Source organism: Stenella coeruleoalba, assembly GCF_951394435.1.
Source record: "Stenella coeruleoalba genome assembly, chromosome: 21".
In the NCBI taxonomy this organism is placed as follows: Eukaryota; Metazoa; Chordata; class Mammalia; order Artiodactyla; family Delphinidae; genus Stenella; species Stenella coeruleoalba.
Window position 1 is genome coordinate 12,736,714 of NC_137167.1, and position 19,898 is coordinate 12,756,611.

At 40.1% G+C, this 19,898-nt stretch overlaps 2 protein-coding genes across 3 annotated transcripts in view; one reads left to right on the top strand and one right to left on the bottom strand.

Annotated features, from left to right (window-relative positions):
- PPP2CB (protein phosphatase 2 catalytic subunit beta) overlaps positions 1 to 19,898 on the top strand; it is a 31,655-nt gene that overhangs the window by 7,208 nt on the left and 4,549 nt on the right. The window contains exons 2-6 of the mRNA XM_079909407.1: positions 12,527 to 12,736; positions 14,581 to 14,754; positions 16,024 to 16,113; positions 16,227 to 16,388; positions 18,255 to 18,373. Of these exons, the coding sequence (XP_079765533.1) occupies positions 12,527 to 12,736; positions 14,581 to 14,754; positions 16,024 to 16,113; positions 16,227 to 16,388; positions 18,255 to 18,373 (755 nt within the window). The remainder of the gene's footprint in view (positions 1 to 12,526; positions 12,737 to 14,580; positions 14,755 to 16,023; positions 16,114 to 16,226; positions 16,389 to 18,254; positions 18,374 to 19,898) is intronic.
- UBXN8 (UBX domain protein 8) overlaps positions 18,427 to 19,898 on the bottom strand; it is a 44,309-nt gene continuing 42,837 nt past the window's right edge. For both annotated transcript variants that reach the window (XM_079909409.1, XM_079909408.1), the window contains one exon: positions 18,427 to 19,054. The gene's annotated coding sequence lies outside the window, so the exon portion shown is untranslated. The remainder of the gene's footprint in view (positions 19,055 to 19,898) is intronic.

A 19,898-nucleotide genomic window follows, 5' to 3' on the forward strand; every position in this document is an offset into this window, starting at 1 on the left:
GCCACCCCCCACCACTGCAGGAGACCCTCCAACACTAGCAGGGAGGTCTGGTTCAGTCTCCCCTGGGGTCACTGCTCCTTCCCCTGTGTCCCGTTGCGCACACTACTTTGTGTGTGCCCTCCAAGAGTGGAGTCTCTGTTTCCCCCAGTCCTGTGAAAGTCCTGCAGTCAAATCTCGCTAGCCTTCAAAGTCTGATTCCCTAGGAATTCCTCCTCCCGTTGCCGGACCCCCAGCTTCGGAAGCCTGACGTGGGGCTCAGAACCTTCACTCCAGTGGGTGGACCTCTGTGGTATAAATGTTCTCCAGTCTGTGAGTCACCCACTCAGCAGTTATAGGATTTGATTCTGCTGTGATTACACCCCTCCTACCATCTCATTGTGGCTTCTCCTTTGTCTTTGGATGTGAGGTATCTTTTTTGGTGAGTTCCAGTGTCTTCCTGTCGATGATTGTCCCGCAGCTAGGTGTGATTCTGGTGTTCTCGCAAGAGGGAGTGAGAGCTCGTCCTTCTACTCCACCATCTTGGTTCAGGACCAGGTGATTCAGTTTTACATATATATATATATATTCTTTTTCAGATTCTCTCTTGTATTAAAGTTATTACAAGATATTGAGTATAGTTCCCTGTGCTGTACAGTAGGCCCTTGTTGTTCATCTATTTTATATATAGTAGTGTGTATATGTTAATCCCAAACTCCTAATTTATCCCCCCCCATCCACTTTGGTAACCATAACTTTGTTTTCTGTGTCTGTGAGTCTATTAAATAACTATATGTTGACTCAAGAGGATTTAGTTCTGTAAATAGAACTGCCAAGCAAATGGTATTTTTGTGTTTCTGAAACAAATTGTTTACTTACCGCTTCAAATCGACATTCAGTTTTCTTGCATGATAAACTATAACTTCATGTCTTAGAATATATGTTTTAACTCGATCTCTCAGGCTCTAGTGTCAGGTGAAATATCCAATTCTGAAATTAGCTGAGTCAGTTAACCTCACTGTGAACAGTAGATGTAGACTTGAAGTTATGGGCAAAGTTGGTAGTTGAATTGGTTTTACCTTTGACTCTCTAATAATTTTAAGATGTCTTCCTGGAGAAGAATGTTGTACCCCTGCTCAGTCACACTTGAGCCTTAATCACTTGAGCAAGCTTTCTGAATTTGCCCAGAGAGATTCTTTTAACTTCAGCTCCTAAATAAATTGGACTGCCCATCTCTAGGACCTCTGAGGTATATTTCAGCTGGTATCTTACCCACTTCTTTCTTTGTATACTTGTACTTTGCCACTAAGCATGATTTTTTTAAGTGAAAATCTCCTGTCATTCATCTTTGTCCTCCACCCCTTTGATGGGGTTGCCAACGGGCTGGAGAAGAGTGACGGTAGCCCTTCCTTGCTACCCCCCTGAGCAGTGCTTCGTGCGGCAGCCCCCTTCTAGCAGCTGTGGTGAACCTCTGTGGTGTATATTTTCTGTCTTCTAGCCTTAGTCTAAAGTTCCATTTCATTTCCCTACCTCTACCCGCCTTTTTCCTGCCAAGTGCAATGTTTGTTTATAGCAAACTCTAGTAGGCAGCCTGAGTTCAAACCCTGGCTCCACAGCTTGATGGCTGCCAGTCTCTGCACCTCTGACTCCTTATCTAAGACAGGGATGATCGTACTTGCTGATCTCCTGGGGCGGTTGTATTAAGATACTACTGGTGTAAAGTCCTGACCAGAAATTAGCAATGAGTATTAAATGAAGAAAAGCTAAAAATAAAAGTAGCTATTTTATCTTGTTTTAAATGTCATCCTATTTTCTTTTGGAAAAAGATGCAAAATAAGTAGAAGTGTTGATATGACTTCTCTGTGGAGAATGTACTTCAAAAGAGGTTTTCTATAGAGTGGTTCTAGAACTCTGAAAAATGCAGTTTCATTATATCTTTTTAAAATTTTATTATTATTTTTTTTGGCTGCGTTGCGTCCTCGTTGCTGCGCGCGGGCTTTCTCTAGTTGCGGTGAGCGGGGGCTACTCTTTGTCACGGTACACAGGCTTCTCATTACAGTGGCTTCTCTTGTTGCGGAGCACAGGCCCTAGAGCACACAGTCTTCAGTAGTTGTGGCACGTGGCCTCAGTAGTTGTGGCTCGAGGACTCTAGAGCGCACGCTCAGTAGTTGTGGCGCACGGGCTTAGTTGCTCTGTGACATGTGGGATCTTCCCGGACCAGGGCTCGAACCCGTGTCCCCTGCATTGGGGGCAGGCATATAGAAAAAATGTGAGAGACAATAAAAAGTCAAACCTAATTGTAAATATCATCTTTTTGTTTAATTCTTTGTGACTAGATTTTAGGTTTTTTTTTTTAAGTAACATGATTTTTTTGGAGTCTGTTAGAAATACTATTCTATAGAAAGGTACATCGTTGTGAGGGTGATTTCTCCCTCAAAATTAAATTCCTATTCTAACTCAGATTGCCTAAAACGTGAAGGAGTCAGCTGAAATTAAGACCAAAGTGGTACTGGAAAAAGCCCTGTTTTGAGGTAGTGGCAAAAATAAAACCCATCCTAATGCCAATTGGAGAACAGCTACAAAAAATATGGGTATGAATGATATGGTATGTCGGCCTTCAAGGTTAATTTCTGTCTAGAGAAAAACTGTTTGCATAAAATAGTTAAGGCATGTCTTCCAAGAAGGCGATTAGCTCTTAACATGAACTTCAATTAGCAGTCCAGCTTTGGAGCTGACTGCACATTTGACTGTCTTACGTGTGTAGAGAGATTGCTTCTGCCGTTTGTTTCTGCAGCAGCAGTATGCACAGTGATTTAGAAAGAGAGCGTGCCTGGAGAGCCGGTCTGGCACTGCCAAGGACATTCTGTGGCTAGAACTTTTTTTTTTTTTTTTTTTTGGCGGTATGCGGGCCTCTCACCTAGATAGCTCGTCTCTTTCTACTATAACAAAGAATGACATGATTACAGTGGAATATGAGGTTAAAACCCAATTTTACTGACTGAACAAATCATCATGTTCCGTGCTTCTCTAAGCCAACCTTTCATAGCAGACAGGTAAAGTAACTAAAGCAAACTAGACTAACATGAACTACTGCTAATGACTAGAAAACAGACCTTTTAAAATCAATTCATCATTTCTCGACTTTACGTATGATGTGTAAAATCATGTTCATAGATAGAAAAAATGAAGATACTTTATAAACGTTTCACATGGAGTAGTTTTATTTGCAACATGTGCCTTTTATTCTACTTTGAAGATCTTGCAGAAAGTTTTCTTTCAGTGTTTTTTTCAGGACAAATGCTCTGAAGGACTTGGTGAATGAAGTCCTCTTTGATGAAAGGAAACCAGAATACCAGAAATTGAAGATAAAATTAATGCCAAAACAATCACTGCACTTTAGACTATGTAAACTATATTTCTGAACTTAGATTTTCTAAGAAAAATGGCATTAAAATCACTGTCATCTTCAAAGAAGGCTAAGTCAGAGCTGCAACAGCATTTCACATTTAGTTTTGGGGTTTTCCTCATATATATATATATTTTTTTTTTTTTTTAATATTTATTTATTTATTTGGCTGCACCGGGTCTTAGTTGCAGCACACGGGATCTTTAGTTGCAGCACACGGGATCTTTAGTTGCGGCATGCGGGATCTAGTTCCCTGACCAGGGATCGAACCTGGGCCCCCTGCATTGGGAGCCCAGATTCTTAACCACTGGACCACCAGGGAAGTTCCTCCTCATATTCTTTTTTGTTTGTTTGTTTTTGCGGTACGCGGGCCTCTCACTGTTGTGGCCTCTCCCGTTGCGGAGCACAGGCTCCGGACGCGCAGACTCAGCGGCCATGGTTCACGGGCCCAGCTGCTCCGTAGAATGTGGGATCCTCCCGGACCGGGGCACGAACCCGTGTCCCCTGCACTGGCGGGCGGACTCTCAACCACTGCACCGCCAGGGAAGCCCGCTCCTCATATTCTTAAATTGAGATGTAATTCATATACTATAAAAGTCACCCTATAAAGTGTACAGTTCCGTGGTTTTAGTATATTCATAAAGTTTTGCAACCATCTCCACCATATAATTGCAGAACATTTTCATCACCCCAGAAAAAAAAAACCCTGCCCACTAGCAGTCACTCCTCATTCTCCCTTCCCCCCATCCCCTGGCAGCCACTGATTTACTTTCTGTCTCTATGGATTTGCCTGTTCTAGACATTGTATATGAATGGAATCATGTAATACGTAATGTTTTGTGTCTGGCTGGAGATTCTTCCATGCTGAGCATGTGTCAGTACTTCATTCCTTTTTGTGGCTGAATAAAATTCCCTTATATGAATATGGCACTGTGGTTGTTTTCATAATTAAGTTATTGCCATCTGGAATTTGTTTTGAAGTTTAAAAAGTTATTTTTTTCAGATTGAAAAAGTAATACATATTTGTTTTTTAAAAATTTGAACATCTCAGAAATGTAGGGGAAAAGCAAATGCTCTCCACTGTTGCACCCACCTTCCCTGTCCACTACCATCCTGCCTCAGAGGCAAACATTAGTTTTCCAGGCCTTGTTCTCTGTGTGCAAAAAACATGGGTTTTGGGGGGTAGGGAGGATGTTTGTGGTGTATTGTTTTCATTAAAGTGGGATCACAGTTATACTGAAATCTTTTTTTTTAACCAAACAATCTGTCTTGGCCTGTGTACATACATATAGTTCATTCTTTCTTAATTTCAACAGACCATATGATTTATTCTTGTGTTTCCAAGCTTGACATTGCCTGGCATACAGACTCTTGACTGTGGTTGAACTGAACGAAAAGGTTTATTTCTTTGTATTGAAAAAAAAAAAAGGTCAGTTCTCATTTATGGAAGAACCTTGTAACTGTAGGAGGACAGGCCACCCTACTTACATTAACCTAGCCCTGTAGGATTTGGAACTTCATTTAATCTCATCTGTTTTGGAGATCACTCTGTTCTATGGCTTTCTTTAGATGAATTTGCCTAGGAGTAAGAGGTAGACTCTAATGTTTTATAGCAGATTATTTATGTGTACATAGAGGGGAAAGAAAATAACTTGTATACTGGCTCTGCCAACACCAAATACGGTAGCCCTTTGGGATCATGGCTCTGGCAGTGGGCACCAGCACAAAGCTAAAAATAGAATGCCACCTGTTGAGAAGCTGGGGAGACTTGACATTTATATGTTCTGCATTCTTAAAATGTGGGTAGAGGAAAAATAAAGCATTATATGTGAATGTCATTCCCAAAGCTTTATTTTTCTCAGTTCTTTTCCTAAGATAGATTTGACTTTATAGCAACAAGAAAGAATTTGTTTTAAATGGGTGAGAAAGGAAGCAAGTTTGAATGGATAGGTATACAGCGACGCGTTAAACTTGCTGGTATACTGTTAAGCTTTATGCCTGGAGGTGTCTGTGCCGGGTGGCGTTTACCATCACCACAGTCCTTCACTTCACAGTTTAAACTTGGTCTTGTCAGAGTCTTAGAGATAATTAAACTTTGGGTGCTAAGTCACATTAAAAAGCACTCGTGAGAATTATATATAGAATTACACGGTGTACAGAAAAGAGTGTAGCAGTCCTAAGACCACTGTATGTAGAAAGGCCTCATTTCAAGGTTGTCTGGTGTCTGGAAACTTGGATTTGGGGAGGCTTCCCACCATCCCCTGTTAAGCGTGGCTCGCTGTGCCTAAACTGTTCATGCAAACAGTGTGATTTATGCGGAACACGTGCTGTGCTTTTGAAGTCTGGAAGTTTGGTACATGCTAGGCAGGGGGTATCCATGTGACCAGCTCCCCTTTACAAATCCTGGGCACAGAGCCTCTAATGAGCTTCCCCGTGACTGACGGATTTCACATGTGTAGCTTCAGCTTGCTGCTGCAGGTGTTAGGCTCACTCTCTGCAGCTCCACTGGGAGAGGACTCTGGAGGCTTGCGCTCGATTTACTCAGGGCTGTGCCGCATGTGCCCTTTTTTGCTGATTTTGCTTTTTTGCTGTAATAAATCATAGCCATGAGTACGACTACGTGCTGAGTTGTGTGGACCTTCTTTTATGAATCACCACCAAACCTGGGGCTGGTCTTGGGGACTCCAGACACACAAGGGTTTTTACACTGAGAATTCCAAGTATCAGATGAACTGTGTACTTACTTCTGCCAGTCCAGCACATTCTTTCCTTGAAGGCAAGCCAGAGTGATCTCACAGTAAGATCACTTTACAATAAAGGGTGTTAGCTATAAATCAAGTGTTTAGAAACATCAGGAATCTGTACAGTAAAGATAAAAATATTGGAGGGGGGCTGGCTCTGGCCTGACAAAGTACTTCACTGTTATGTAGATAAAAGCTTAGGAAGTATTATGGTAAAGCAAACACACACACACACACACACACACTGTAAATCACATATCTTAACCCATCCTCATAGTTTTATAAAACCTGTGCTGGGTTAAGATAACCATATATCCTTAAAAGAACAATTGTGGGACTTCCCTGGTGGCGCGGTGGTTAAGAATCCACCTGCCGGGGCTTCCCTGGTGGCACAGTGGTTGAGAGTCTGCCTGCCGATGCAGGGGACAGGGGTTCGTGCCCCGGTCCGGGAAGATCCCACGTGCCGCAGAGCAGCTGGGCCCGTGAGCCATGGCCACTGAGCCTGTGCGTCCGGAGCCTGTGCTCCGCAACGGGAGAGGCCACAACAGTGAGAGGCCTGCGTACCGCAAAAAAAAAAAAAAAAAAAAAGAATCCACCTGCCAATGCAGGGGACATGGGTTCAAGCCCTGGTCTAGGAAGATCCCACATGCCACAGAGCAACTAAGCCCGTGCGCCACAACTACTGAGCCCATGTGCCACAACTACTGAAGCCCACATGCCTAGAGCCTGTGCTCCGCAAGAGAAGCCCGCACACAGCAATGAAGAGTAGCCCCCCGCTCACCGCAACTAGAGAAAGCCTGCCTGCAGCAACGAAGACCCAACGCAGCCAAAAATAAATACATTTTTTTTAATTGAATTGGATAATATTTACATTTTGGGGCTTTTTATTTCTATATTTAAAGTGAGACCGTAATGATAATGTTCGTATATGAAGCAGGTTTCCTTTTTAGAGTTGGAACCATCGGCTGAGTATTTTTTTTTAATTAATAATCACAAAAATAGACATCGGGTCCAATTGAACTCTCTAATGACTTATGCTCTTCAGTTTGATTTTTTTTCTGAACAAAATTGGGAAGCTATCTTATGAATAAACTTGGTAAAAATGCTGTTTCATTTGTGATCTCGGACATTTCTGGCCGTTTGCCAGACCTTTAAGGAGACGCTTGATAATCTCTAAAATTTCCTTCAGTTCTAATCGGAATTACACCTTGTAGCAGCTCTGCCCTCATTCTCGCCCCATCCCAGTGACTGATTGGGCAGCAGGGAGCATGTGTCCCAGCTGGCCAGTGAGAATTCTGGGAAAACTTTGTGAGATGGATAGACTAGACTGGCATGTGCCCTTTGGCCTTTTGCCCCTTCTTGCTGAGTAAGATACCAGATGCAGTGCCTACAGATGCATCATCATTTTATGACCATGAGATGGTGATTCTGTTTACTAAGGATGGCAGAGAAGGTGAAGGGAAAGAGTCTGCTGCCCCAGTGGTCCTTGAGAAGCTGCACCAACCCAGCGCTGCCTATGTCCAGGCTTCTTGTTACATGAGAAAAATAAACCCACAGTTTAGGTCTTCTCTTCCCCCCTGAGAAGAAGATACTTCAGTAACATGATGATAATAAAATAATGTATTTTGCCACACAGCTAAGAATCAACCCTTAGAGAATTTGAATTTGGAAAAGCATAGCTATTTCCATATTACACATGTGGAAGGTAAGACTTCACATTTTAGAGAGACACAGACTCACAGATACCTAGTCTCAGTGCAGAAACTGAAGTGTATATAGGTCTTAGGGTTACACAGTTAGATTTCAAATGGGAGAACTCATTTTTCTGGAAGACTTCTGCACATATCTCATTCTAACTAATTATAGGCAAAGAGAAGAAAAATATGGACTACACTGTTCATAACTCTTGGGAAGTTTACCAGGCTAACTTGAGCAGAAATGTCATTTGCCAGAAGAATGTTTAGTAGCCTAGACTCAGAAGGCAAGCTGGAGAACCAACTTGGAAATTTTGCAGAAATTAAAGAGAGATTGGAGCCGCAGTCAAAATCATACCATAGAAACGATTTAGAACGCTGGAGAGAACACCTGTGTGGGAGTAGAACTTGCCATTGTCTCTACTGCTTAGAGTCATTTCAGGTTAAAAGTCTGGGCTAGGTGCATCCAGTTGGCATAGATGAACCTGGAGGTAGACTGACTTTCTTTGTGATTCTAACAGTGTGTATACAGACTTTCGTTGGGATTTTGTTTTACGTATTCTAACATCAGTGTTTTGGATTGGTGTAATAGGACGAAATAGTCACTGAAAGCAAGTTGAGGTGAATGATACATGTCTTTGTAGTAATATGAACCGACCTACCCTTATCTTTCATCTTACATCTTACATCTTACATGTAGGTCAACAGAACAGATGCATTAATATAATGATTTCCAAGCTTTTTAGTCTCGTGACCCCTTTTTACTCTTAAAACTTAAGGAGAGCAGTATAGTAAGTGAATAAAAGTTTTTCAACAAAACTTCATAGTGTCACTATTACAAGTTTGGGAACTAATAAAGCCATCAATGTAGACAATCTCCCTACCTAGACTTAAAAATTAACTTTTTGATTTAAAATACAGAAAATATAACTTTACATTTTAAGTCAACTGTTATAAAAATAGTTTAAAACCTTCTTTCATTTAACAGTTTAAACAATGAAGGCTAATTCAGAGCTTTATATTCTCAAATGCTTTCATATAAATAGTCTTCTTGGGCCTCTCAAAAATGTGACCTCTTAATTAGGATTGACTGAATCAATTATTTTTGAGGCATATTGTAACTTATTCTACAAATATCTTTATACTACAGATGTCAGTATTATTGTTATCCTGTGTGCTGTAAATATTTCCCCAGGCATTTTTCTTTTATCTCTTTCTGTAAACAGAAGTTTTTATTTTGTTTGGTTTGAGCTCATCAAAGCCAGCGTGTTTGAGGTGGAGAGTTTACCTGTTCTTTTTATCTCTGGTGCCTGGCCTATACTAGACACCTGACAGATGTGACATGGATACATGAACCTTACTCTTCAGGAATACTTTGATATGTCACGTGATTGCGGTGTATGGTGCACATCAGAGCGAATGGCTTATCAGCCTCCTAACTTGTCCTGTGTGGGAACTATATATTAAGGAATCTTTCCTCTGTTTTTGGTAATACTTCCTTTAGTAGGTTCTTTAAGCAGGGTGAGCTTGTTAAAAATTCTTAATGTTACATGACTTGAGGATTCTGTTTTAAATATTTCTGGAAAATGTTGGTTATTTGCTCCCATTTGACTTGAAAAACAAATTACTTGATGCTTGCTAAGCAGATGACATAGTGATTTTACTCACTTTTAAGCTTGTTGCCATGACTTTTTCCAGTTGTTAGTTCCATTGCAGAAGGTTATGTTGCTCTTGAAAGACCTCTCTGCTACTTGTTTTCTCAATCTTCAGCCATTATACTAGGATCCTTTTAACTTTGGGATTTGGCTTCTATAAATTGGTTTTTGGGTTTTTTCAGAGATTTTTTTCTTTTTTTAATGTGGACCATTACTAAAGTCTTTATTGAATTTGTTACAGTATTGCTTCTGTTTTATGTTTTTTATGGTTTTTTGGCCACAAGGCGTGTAGGATCTTAGCTCCCCAACCAGGGATTGAACCTGTACCCCGTGCATTGGAAAGGCGAGGTCTTTAACTGCTGGACTGCCAGGGAAGTCCCTATAAATTGGTTTTTATATTAAGGACTTTTTGTCTTTAGCCCCAGTTCATTAATGCTTTGGGCTTGACTTGAATGACTCTGCTGTGAAAGTTTGGACCTGTGATCTGAACCAGCTATTTGAAGAACCTAACATGATCGTGTCTGAAAATTGTTAGAGCAGTTTTCTTGGTGTGGAACTCCTAGACAGTTTTTCTTGTTAAACAGGGGATCTTGTAGTTTTGTGACTTGCCTTTTTCATTTATATACCAGATACCCATTATATCAAATATACTTCTATAACATTCTTAATGTCTACTTAGTATTCCATTCTGTGGATGTTTCATATTTGTTTTCTTAACTATCCAGTGTACATTTATAGTTTCGTTTTTCTTTTTCTTAAAAGCAATCATTCCTTTACTTATATCCATACATATTTATCTGATTTTATTCATAGTGTAGATGCCTAGAAGTGGAGTTGCTTGGTCCAATGTGTAACCATGTATCAGTTAGTGTTAGGTTTGGTTTGTGTAACAGAAAATCCAAAATAATAAAGGCTGAACCAAGGTTGCAGTTTGTATTTCTCCATGTACAGGAAAATCTGGAGATAGGCAGTCCAGGGGTGATAACTCCACTGAGGTATCAGGAAACCAGACATCTTGCTGTGTTAGTTTCCTGGGGCTGCTGTAACAAATTACCACTAACTGGGCGGCTTAAAACAACAGACATTTATCCCTCACGGCCCTGGGGGCTGGAAGTCCAAAACCTAGGTGTCAGCAGGGCCACGCACCCTCTGGAGGCTGTAAGAGAGAATCTGTTCCTTGCCTCTTCCAGCGTCTGGAGACTGCTGGCACTCCTGGCCACGTCACTTCAATCTGCCTCTCTCTTCACATGGACTTCTCTGTCCGTGTGTCTGTCTCAAAACTCCCTCTCCCTCTCTAATAAGGGTGTATGTAATTACATTTAGGGCCTATTGGGATAATCTAGGATAAGTGCCTCCCCCAAGATGCTTAATCACATCTTTTTCATACGAGGTAATATACACAGGTTCTGGTGATCGGGAAGGGAGCATCGCTTTGCAGTGTGTTTTGTCAGCCTGCCACACCTTCCAGCACTCTGCTTGCTCTTCCTAGGGAAGAGCAAGCCCCTCTTTGTGGTAGAGGTGGCTCCTGGAGTCCAGCCATCACATATACATTCTAGGAAACAGGATGGAGAGCGATGAAGGGCACATCCCCTTTTTAAGGAAACTTTCTGGTTCCCACATAACACTCCTTACATCATACAGACCAGAACTTAGTCTTACAGCCATTTGTGGTTGCATGAGAGGCTGGTGGGGCCTTTGGTAGGTAATTAGGTCATGAGGGTAAAGCCCTCATGAATGGAATTAGTGCCCCTTATCAGAAGAGACACTAGAGAGATGACCTCTCTCTCTTAATACCATGTGAAGAAGGCGTACACAGCAAGAAGGCGTCCCTCTGCAAACCAGGATGAGGGTCCTCACCAGGAATCGAATCAACCGGCACCTTGATCTTGGGTTTCTCAATCTTCAGAACTGTGAGGAATAAATTTCTGTTGTTTAAGCCACCTAGTCTGTTATTTGTTACGGCAGCCTGGACTAAGGCAGCTGGGAAATGTAGTTTTTCAGCTCGGAGCATGGCTATCTGATTGAATACAATGAGTTTAATTATTGAGAAGGAAAGGGATAGTGGATATTGAGGTTAGGCAGTCTTTGCCTCGGATCAGTTTACATTTTGTTAGCTTTCCAGATATGTGCATTCCTGCCTATAGGGTATGAGAATAGGCATAGAAATCCCATGCCCCTTAGTTATTACCTCTCGGCCCTAGGCAACCCTAATCTTCTGTCTCTGTAGATTTGTCTGTTCTAAACAATTCACGTAAATGGAGTCATACAATACATGACCATTTGTGACTATCTTCTTTCACTTAATATGTTTTCAGAGTTATAGCATGTGTCAGGACGTCATTTCTTTTTCTTTTTATTATTAATAGTCCATTGAATGAATAATACCATTTTGTCTATTCATTAGTTAATGGACATTTAGGTGGTTTCCACTTTTTGGCTATTGTAATGCTGCCATGAACATGTGTAAACTTAAGTTTTCATTTCTCTTAAGTATGTATCTAGGGATGGAATTGCTGAATCACATGGTAATTCTATGTTTAACACCTTGAGGAACTGTCAGACTGTTTTCCACAGCAGTTGTACCATTTTAGATTTTCACCAACACTGTGTGAAAGTTCCAATTTCTCCACATCCTCAAAATCACTTGTAATTCTTTTTTATTTAGCCATCCTAGTAGGTGTAAAGTGGAATCTTGTTGTGGTTTTAGTTTTATGATTTTATAATACACATTCAGGTGGTTTTTTCCTCCAGATTTTCTTTTAATAGACAAGAAATGATGCCTTCAGATTTGTGATTGGAGCTTCCCTGGTGGTGCAGTGGTTGAGAGTCCGCCTGCCGATGCAGGGGACACGGGTTCGTGCCCTGGTCCGGGAAGATCCCACATGCCACGGAGCGGCTGGGCCCGTGAGCCATGGCCGCTGAGCCTGCGTGTCCGGAGCCTGTGCTCCGCAATGGGAGAGGCCACAACAGTGAGAGGCCTGCGTACCGGAAAAAAAAAAAAAAAATTTGTGATAGAAGTTTTTTTTTAATTGTTGATTTCATTTTTTTTAACAGGCTAAGGAAATTTTAACAAAAGAATCAAATGTGCAAGAGGTCCGTTGTCCTGTTACCGTCTGTGGAGATGTGCATGGTCAATTCCATGATCTTATGGAACTCTTTAGAATCGGTGGGAAGTCACCAGATACAAACTATCTATTCATGGGTGACTATGTAGACAGAGGTTATTATTCTGTGGAGACTGTGACTCTTCTTGTGGCATTAAAGGTATGGTTAATGAAGTTTATTTATTTTTTTTTCAAGCTTTAATAGGCAAAAGGCAAGAGTGGTGGCATTGCATATCACATGTTCTAGTTTATGATCCATTCACTTTATAGCCCCTTAAAATAACACTTCATTTTACATCTTTTGAGAGAGAGACATGAAAAAGATACATTAAACCTCTCCTGCCTACTTCTGGTAAATTATTGTTGTAGGTAATCCATAGCTGAAGTCTTGGAATCATTTTTAGTCAACTTATCCCTCATATATAGTCAACTAATAAGTTTTTAAAAAATTCTTGCCTTGCAAAATCTGTTATTCCTGTCTTTCTGTTTTTACTATCATACGATGTATATCTTCATCGCTTCACACTTTAATTAGTGCAGTAGTGTGGTAGCTAATATTTCTGCCTCCAAGATCTGACCCCTCCAGATCCACCTTGCATATGCTGCCAGATTAAACCTCTCTCATTTAACATTCATCTTGTTACTTCACTGTTCCCAACTCTTCAGTGATTCTGTGTTACCTGCAGAATCGAGCTCACACTCCTTGGCTGGTCCTCTACTGTCTAGCCTGAATTTGCTGCTAGTAGTTGGTAGCATAAACTCTTTGCCTCAGATCAGAGTATTTCAGTGCTCTGGCTATCTCCAAATATTTACCTGATTTCCCCAAACGATTACTCTGTCTCTGATTTCTTACCCCTTCTGCCAAGACTCAGCTCAAGTCCTACTTCTTCCATGAAGCCTTCAACCACCTTAGCTTTACTCCTTCTACTCTAAATTATCGTAAAATGTATTCTCCATCCCTTATTTATGTTACATAGTGGTGTACTGCCTTGTTTCTCATACTTCCTTAAGTGAAATTAGTCCCTAACCAGCAGAATTCATGTATTATATTTGTGTGGACCTGGTACTAGATTTGAACTCTGTGCTTAGTGCTGGACACATAATGGATGCTTAGTGAATACATGTGAAGTATGCATTTGCAGCTTTTTGGTTTGCAGAATCTGATGCTTGTTTATACTTCTTATCAGACACATTGCTAACCAAAAAGTATGCCATAAAGTATGTCTCTATGTTCTGTTATGGGAAGGAAGCTATATAAATACATTTGAAATCTTGCCCACATTTGGCAGGGCCTGTTTTGGGGTTTTTTTGACATGTCTAAAATTTCTTTTTTTTCCCCAAAATTGTCAAATATTTAATTATTTATGAAAATTTTTAACAATACATGTGCATCATAAAAAGTTGGTTTTCAACATAATACTGTAAAATATACAGGTTCTAGGAAGTGAACTAAAGCATAACAAAGATATATAAAAAAAAGTTATTCATTCCCTTCCTACACCTCACCATCTTCATCTCAGCCTGGCAGGGCCTGTTTTTGTGTTCTGTTGGCAAATACATTCTTCTGTGGGAAATAAAAGGGAGGGGGAAGTTAGTCTGTAGAGAGTTTGTCTTGGGTCCAGATCTCTTCTGTGTCTGTGGAGCATTAAAAAGTCATAGTGTTCTGGAAAGACTAAGAAGACTAGTGATAATTTGAGTATGAAAAAGATATTGGAGACAAAGAGTCAGATACGATTTTATTATAATAAAATAGTTACCAGTTAATAAGGATTCCAGTGAGGGGAGTATGGATACACAGTATGAAGAAGGATGGCCATAAAAAAATATTTCAAAGGTTAATCAAGAGGACCTGGTGATGAATGAGAAAATTTTTTATTCTGAAAAAATTTACATTTAATGTACTAGCAGACTGAAGGACCATTTAAAGAAATGGGTCAGAGGTTAACGTGCTTAGCATAACACTAGTAAAAATACTTCCATGGGTTTCTTTGCGTTTTCCTTCAGGTGCGTTACCCAGAACGTATTACAATATTGAGAGGAAACCACGAAAGCCGACAAATTACCCAAGTATATGGCTTTTATGATGAATGTCTGCGAAAGTATGGGAATGCCAATGTTTGGAAATACTTTACAGATCTGTTTGACTATCTGCCACTTACAGCTTTAGTAGATGGGCAGGTATGTATGTGGGGACAGTTAAAAGTAGGAAAAGATTTTCTGTTAGTAATTTAGGGTCTAGATTGACATGACATTCTTTCTGCATCTCCTCGGCCTTTTCTGCCTCTTTCCCTTATACTTAAAGTTTCAGAACAGGGAACTGGGTAAGTTTTATACACGTTGAGACCAGCAAGTTCTTCCTTTCATCCTCTCCATCTTCCTGCTTCCCTTTCCATCTATTGATATATCTATTTATACACCATGTGTTAAGTGACAGTTTCTGATTCTGAGTAGTAGGACAGATCTACCTCCTTGGGAACTTTCACAGTCTTCTACTAACACTCATAAAATAGAAGTCATTTCTAAATGACCAAGTGGAAGTATAGTGTAAACCAAAACTTCTAGATGTAAGTAAGGGATGAAATGCAAGGAAGTGCATTTATTTATAAATTACATTTAATTCAAAGAATGAAACAGTAAAATAAACTTGGATTAATTAAAAATAAAAGCAGAAATAGATACCAAAACTACATAGTTGATCAGTATGGCCCAAAGCAGTTTTTGAAAAGTCTATTAAAGAAATATAATGGTGAAAACTCATCTAGAGTGCTTCCCTGGTGGCGCAGTGGCTGAGAGTCCGCCTGCCGATGCAGGGGACACGGGTTCGTGCCCCGGTCCAGGAAGATCCCACATGCCGCGGAGCGGCTGGGCCCGTGAGCCACGGCCGCTGAGCCTGCACGTCCAGAGCCTGTGCTCCGCAACGGGAGAGGCCACAGCAGTGAGAGGCCCACGTACCGCGAAAAAAATAATAATAATAATAAATAAATAAATAAATAAGTAAATAAATCCAGTATAAACACTGAGAACAAAATAACAAAAATATTTTTGCAAACTCTTAGAAAACTGAAAAACTATTACAACCAATAACAGGAATCAGTAGGGCCTTTGCTGTAAGAGAAATTTAAAATTTTTATATGTCAGCAGTAACCAACAGAAAAGTTAATGGTGGGTCACAAGCACGGAAGTCGCATTCTAGAGAAAGTGGAAATATACTATATAAAATACCTAGGATTATAAAGAAAAAAGAAGTGTATTTTAAATGTTAACAGCTCTCTCTGATCATGCATTTTTTGTTTTTTTCCATTGTGTATTATACATTTTCCACTGTGAATATTATTAAATGCTATTTTGAAAAGCTACTAGGATTGACATTGGTAACCATTATTTACTCTCCATTAACTTTTAGCATTTAATAAAACAAATTCATTTTCTTTTTAAATTCATAAACAGATATTCTGCCTCCATGGTGGCCTCTCCCCATCCATAGATACACTGGATCATATAAGAGCCCTGGATCGTTTACAAGAAGTTCCACATGAGGTAAACTTAGTTTTAATGAAAAAGAAAGCAATATAACCACATTGTGGTAACCCTAGATTAGTTAAATATGAATACTCATAACTTACGTCGCATACTTCCATTTTCTTTGCCAGGGCCCAATGTGTGATCTATTATGGTCAGATCCAGATGATCGTGGTGGGTGGGGTATTTCACCACGCGGCGCTGGCTACACATTCGGACAAGATATTTCTGAAACGTTTAACCATGCCAATGGTCTCACACTGGTTTCTCGTGCTCACCAACTTGTAATGGAGGTATGTCCTTTTCTTATAGGATGATGATCTCTGTTTCAAATAAATGTTTCTCTAATAAAGCTTCATGACTTAGAATGTCAGAAACATTCCTCCCCATTACCTAAATGAAAGGAAAAAAAACTTGGCTGATTTTAGCAAGTAGGGAAAGTACTAGTTGGCCAAAGTGAAATTATATATCACTTTTGTGATTAATTTAGACTTCAAGAAAAATTGCAAAAAAATAGTAACAAAAAATTCCTTTCTGTCCTACACTCAGATTCCTAAAATATAAATATTTTAATATTTGCTTTATCATTCTCTCTCCCGTCCTATTCGCCTTTCCCCTCACACATTACTTTTTTTTTTAGCTGTTTGAACGTCAGCTGAAGGTGAGATCCTCCTTTACATCCAAATTTCCATGTGTGTTTTGTAAAAATAAGGACTTTCTCCTAAATAACCACAGTATAGTTATCAAGGTCAGGAAATTTTCATTGATATAGTACCATTATCTAAGTGCTTTATTCAGGGAATTCCCTGGCGGTCCAGTGGTTAAGACTCTGTGCTTCCACTGCAGGGGGCACAAGTTTGATCCCTGGTCAGGGAACTAAGATCCCACAAGCCTCGCAGCACGGCCAAAAAAATAAAACAATAAAAAAATTTTTAAGTCTATAAACGCTTTAGTCAAATTTTTATTATCTCACCAATGTCCTCTATAGCAAAAATTTTTTATAGCGAAATTTAATAATGTGTGTGCGCCTATCATCTCATCCAGGATCATGCTGTATTCAGTCCCCTCGGATGTGGACATTCCTCAGATGTCCTTTGTTTTGCATAATCTTGACATTTTTGAAGACTACAAGCAATTTTATTTTGTAGAAATAGCCTTCATTTATGGTTTGGCTGATGTTTCCTTATGATGCGGGATGTGCGCTTTTGGCGGGCATATCACAGTATGATGATGTGTCCTTCTCGGCACATCGTATCAGGTCATGGGATCTTTCCCCATGCTGGTGCTATTAACTAACTTGGATCACTTGGTTAAGGTGGTGCCTGCCACATTTCTCTACCATGATGTTACTATTCTTTAAACATTAAAGGAATATAAATAGAATATAATCCTTCCAAACCAGTAGGGAGTAGCTTCAAGATGTTAGAGAAAATTTCACTAACCCAACAGAGGCAGAAGGGGTAACAGCATGGTAATAAAGAACGTAGATTTGTACAGTAAAGATAAACCTCATTATAATCATAAGGAATGGGAATGGATAAAAATTTTTACTTACCTAAAATACTGAGAGTCTCAAATTGGATAAATAATCAAAAAATTCACCCATTATTTGGGATTTATCTAAAACATGATGATACCACAGACTAGAAATAGAGGGATGGAAAATGGTATATTAATACATCAATTAGATAATTATCCAAAATATAGTTAATAATATGAATCAGAAAGGGCTGTAAGACAGTAGTATATTTAGAAATAAAAAGAGGTATTTTGCTGATGAAAAGTGGCCCAGTTATATAGGAGAGAATAATTCTAAATTTTTATTTACCTAGTAATAGAGTCAAAGTATGTAAAGCAAAAATTGACATAATTTATGAGGAAGAATTGAGACATCTTCCATCATTGTGGGAGAAATCTGAATACACATCCTAGCCTCGATCTCAAGCATAGATTAAGCAGAAAAAGTTACTGAGCTCCATAGCTGGATCTCAGTGCAGGTGTACGTATTAAAGATGGACACCACATAAGGTAACACAGAAGACTGCATTTCCACAGAGAATACTCGTGTAACTTTTGAGTTTAGTTTTCTAAACTTAGCTCTGTCAACATTATGATTTTATGGTGAAATACTGATTTTTTTTTTTTTTTACATGCTGCAGGGATACAATTGGTGTCACGATCGGAATGTGGTTACCATTTTCAGCGCACCGAATTACTGTTATCGTTGTGGGAACCAGGCTGCTATCATGGAATTAGATGACACTTTGAAGTATTCCTTGTAAGTAACTTTAAATTTTAATTGTATGTAATCACTTTCAGAAGGAAAATTGCAACGTGGATTATTAAAGTTAGAGGTAGAGGAGTTTTGCTTCTGGAATAGCGGAGTGAGGAACATGGCAAACCCTCTCCCCAGTAGGAACAAATACTGGACTGGAAAATGTTATTTTAAACACTTGTTTCAAGTGTTTGGAATTTGTCCTAAATGTATACAGCAAATACAGAAACACTTATTCTGGATCTGCTAACTCTCAGTATAATACCAGAGTCTGTGGAATTTGAGTCACGAGTGTTTCCTCCTGTTTCCAGATCCCCTGTACAGAAACTACACTGCAGTCGTTCTGTCCCGGGTGGGTGTGGTCAAGAAGATGGGGCTTCTCCCCTCCCCCAGTTCCCAGTCCAGGGCTGTTGTTTCTCCCCCCTGGGGGGCAGGTGCCAGCATATCTCACCTGTCCCAGTCCAGGGTTACAGAGGCTCTGCTCCCAGTGGGTGCAGTCGGTCAGGCTGAGACTCCCTTCCCCTCCCTGGCTCCTAGGGTGGAGGCTCTGTTCCAGTCATGTGTGGCAGGCAGAAAATGCTGTCTCCCCAGTTCTTGCCTCAGTGCCTACTCGAGAACAGGGGATGTCACTAAGAAGTGGGCCATCATACCTGCCTGCAACTCCGGAACAGTGGCATAGAAGTTCTGTTCAAAGAGAGATGCAGAACAAAAAGTTCCTTACCTCTGCCTGAGGGGGCTGACCTTACTTAGAACAGAGGGTCAAGAATTGCACGCCTAAGTATTTTGTTGAAGACAGTGGGTATTATGGTGGAGACCAATGAAGAAGGCTCTCATAGCTCCCGTGATACTAGTAGCAACAAGCAAAAGAGGAGAGCAAGGAGAACTTTAACCGGTAAAAGCAGGGAAAGAGATAGTGAAGAAGAGCTTTCCTGAGATCATCACAGTCAACTCTGGGAGACAAGATGGCTGTGCACGTACATTAGGCTGTATCCACACAGGAGCAGTCAGACACATCATGGTCAAAATGTTGAGAGTCTAAAAGAAATAATCTTGAAGGCAGTAAGAGAAAAATGACTTACAGGAGGGAACCTCAATTGAATAATCAGCCGACATTTCCTCAGAAAGGCAATGAAACATACTCAAAGTGCTGAAAATAAAAAACCAAGGTCATATCCAGCACAACTTCAGAATGAACACAAAAGAAGGGCATACCCAGATAAACAAAAACTGAGGGAATTCAATGCTGGCAGACTTGCCATACAAGATATACTAGAGGGAGCACTTCAGGCTGAAAGCAAATGATACCAGAAAGTAAGTCAGCTGCACACACAAGGTAGTAATAGTAGAAGATGGTAGAATTGCACCTTCTTAACTGATAAAAACCAGTTGCATGACACAGTAAGGATATATTTGTAGTATAATTGAACTTAAAAGAAACAGAATATATAGAAATGCAGCCGTAGATTTGATAGTAACAGCACAGAGGAGGTGGGTGGGAACAAAGCTGTACTAAAGAAGGAAGTAACAC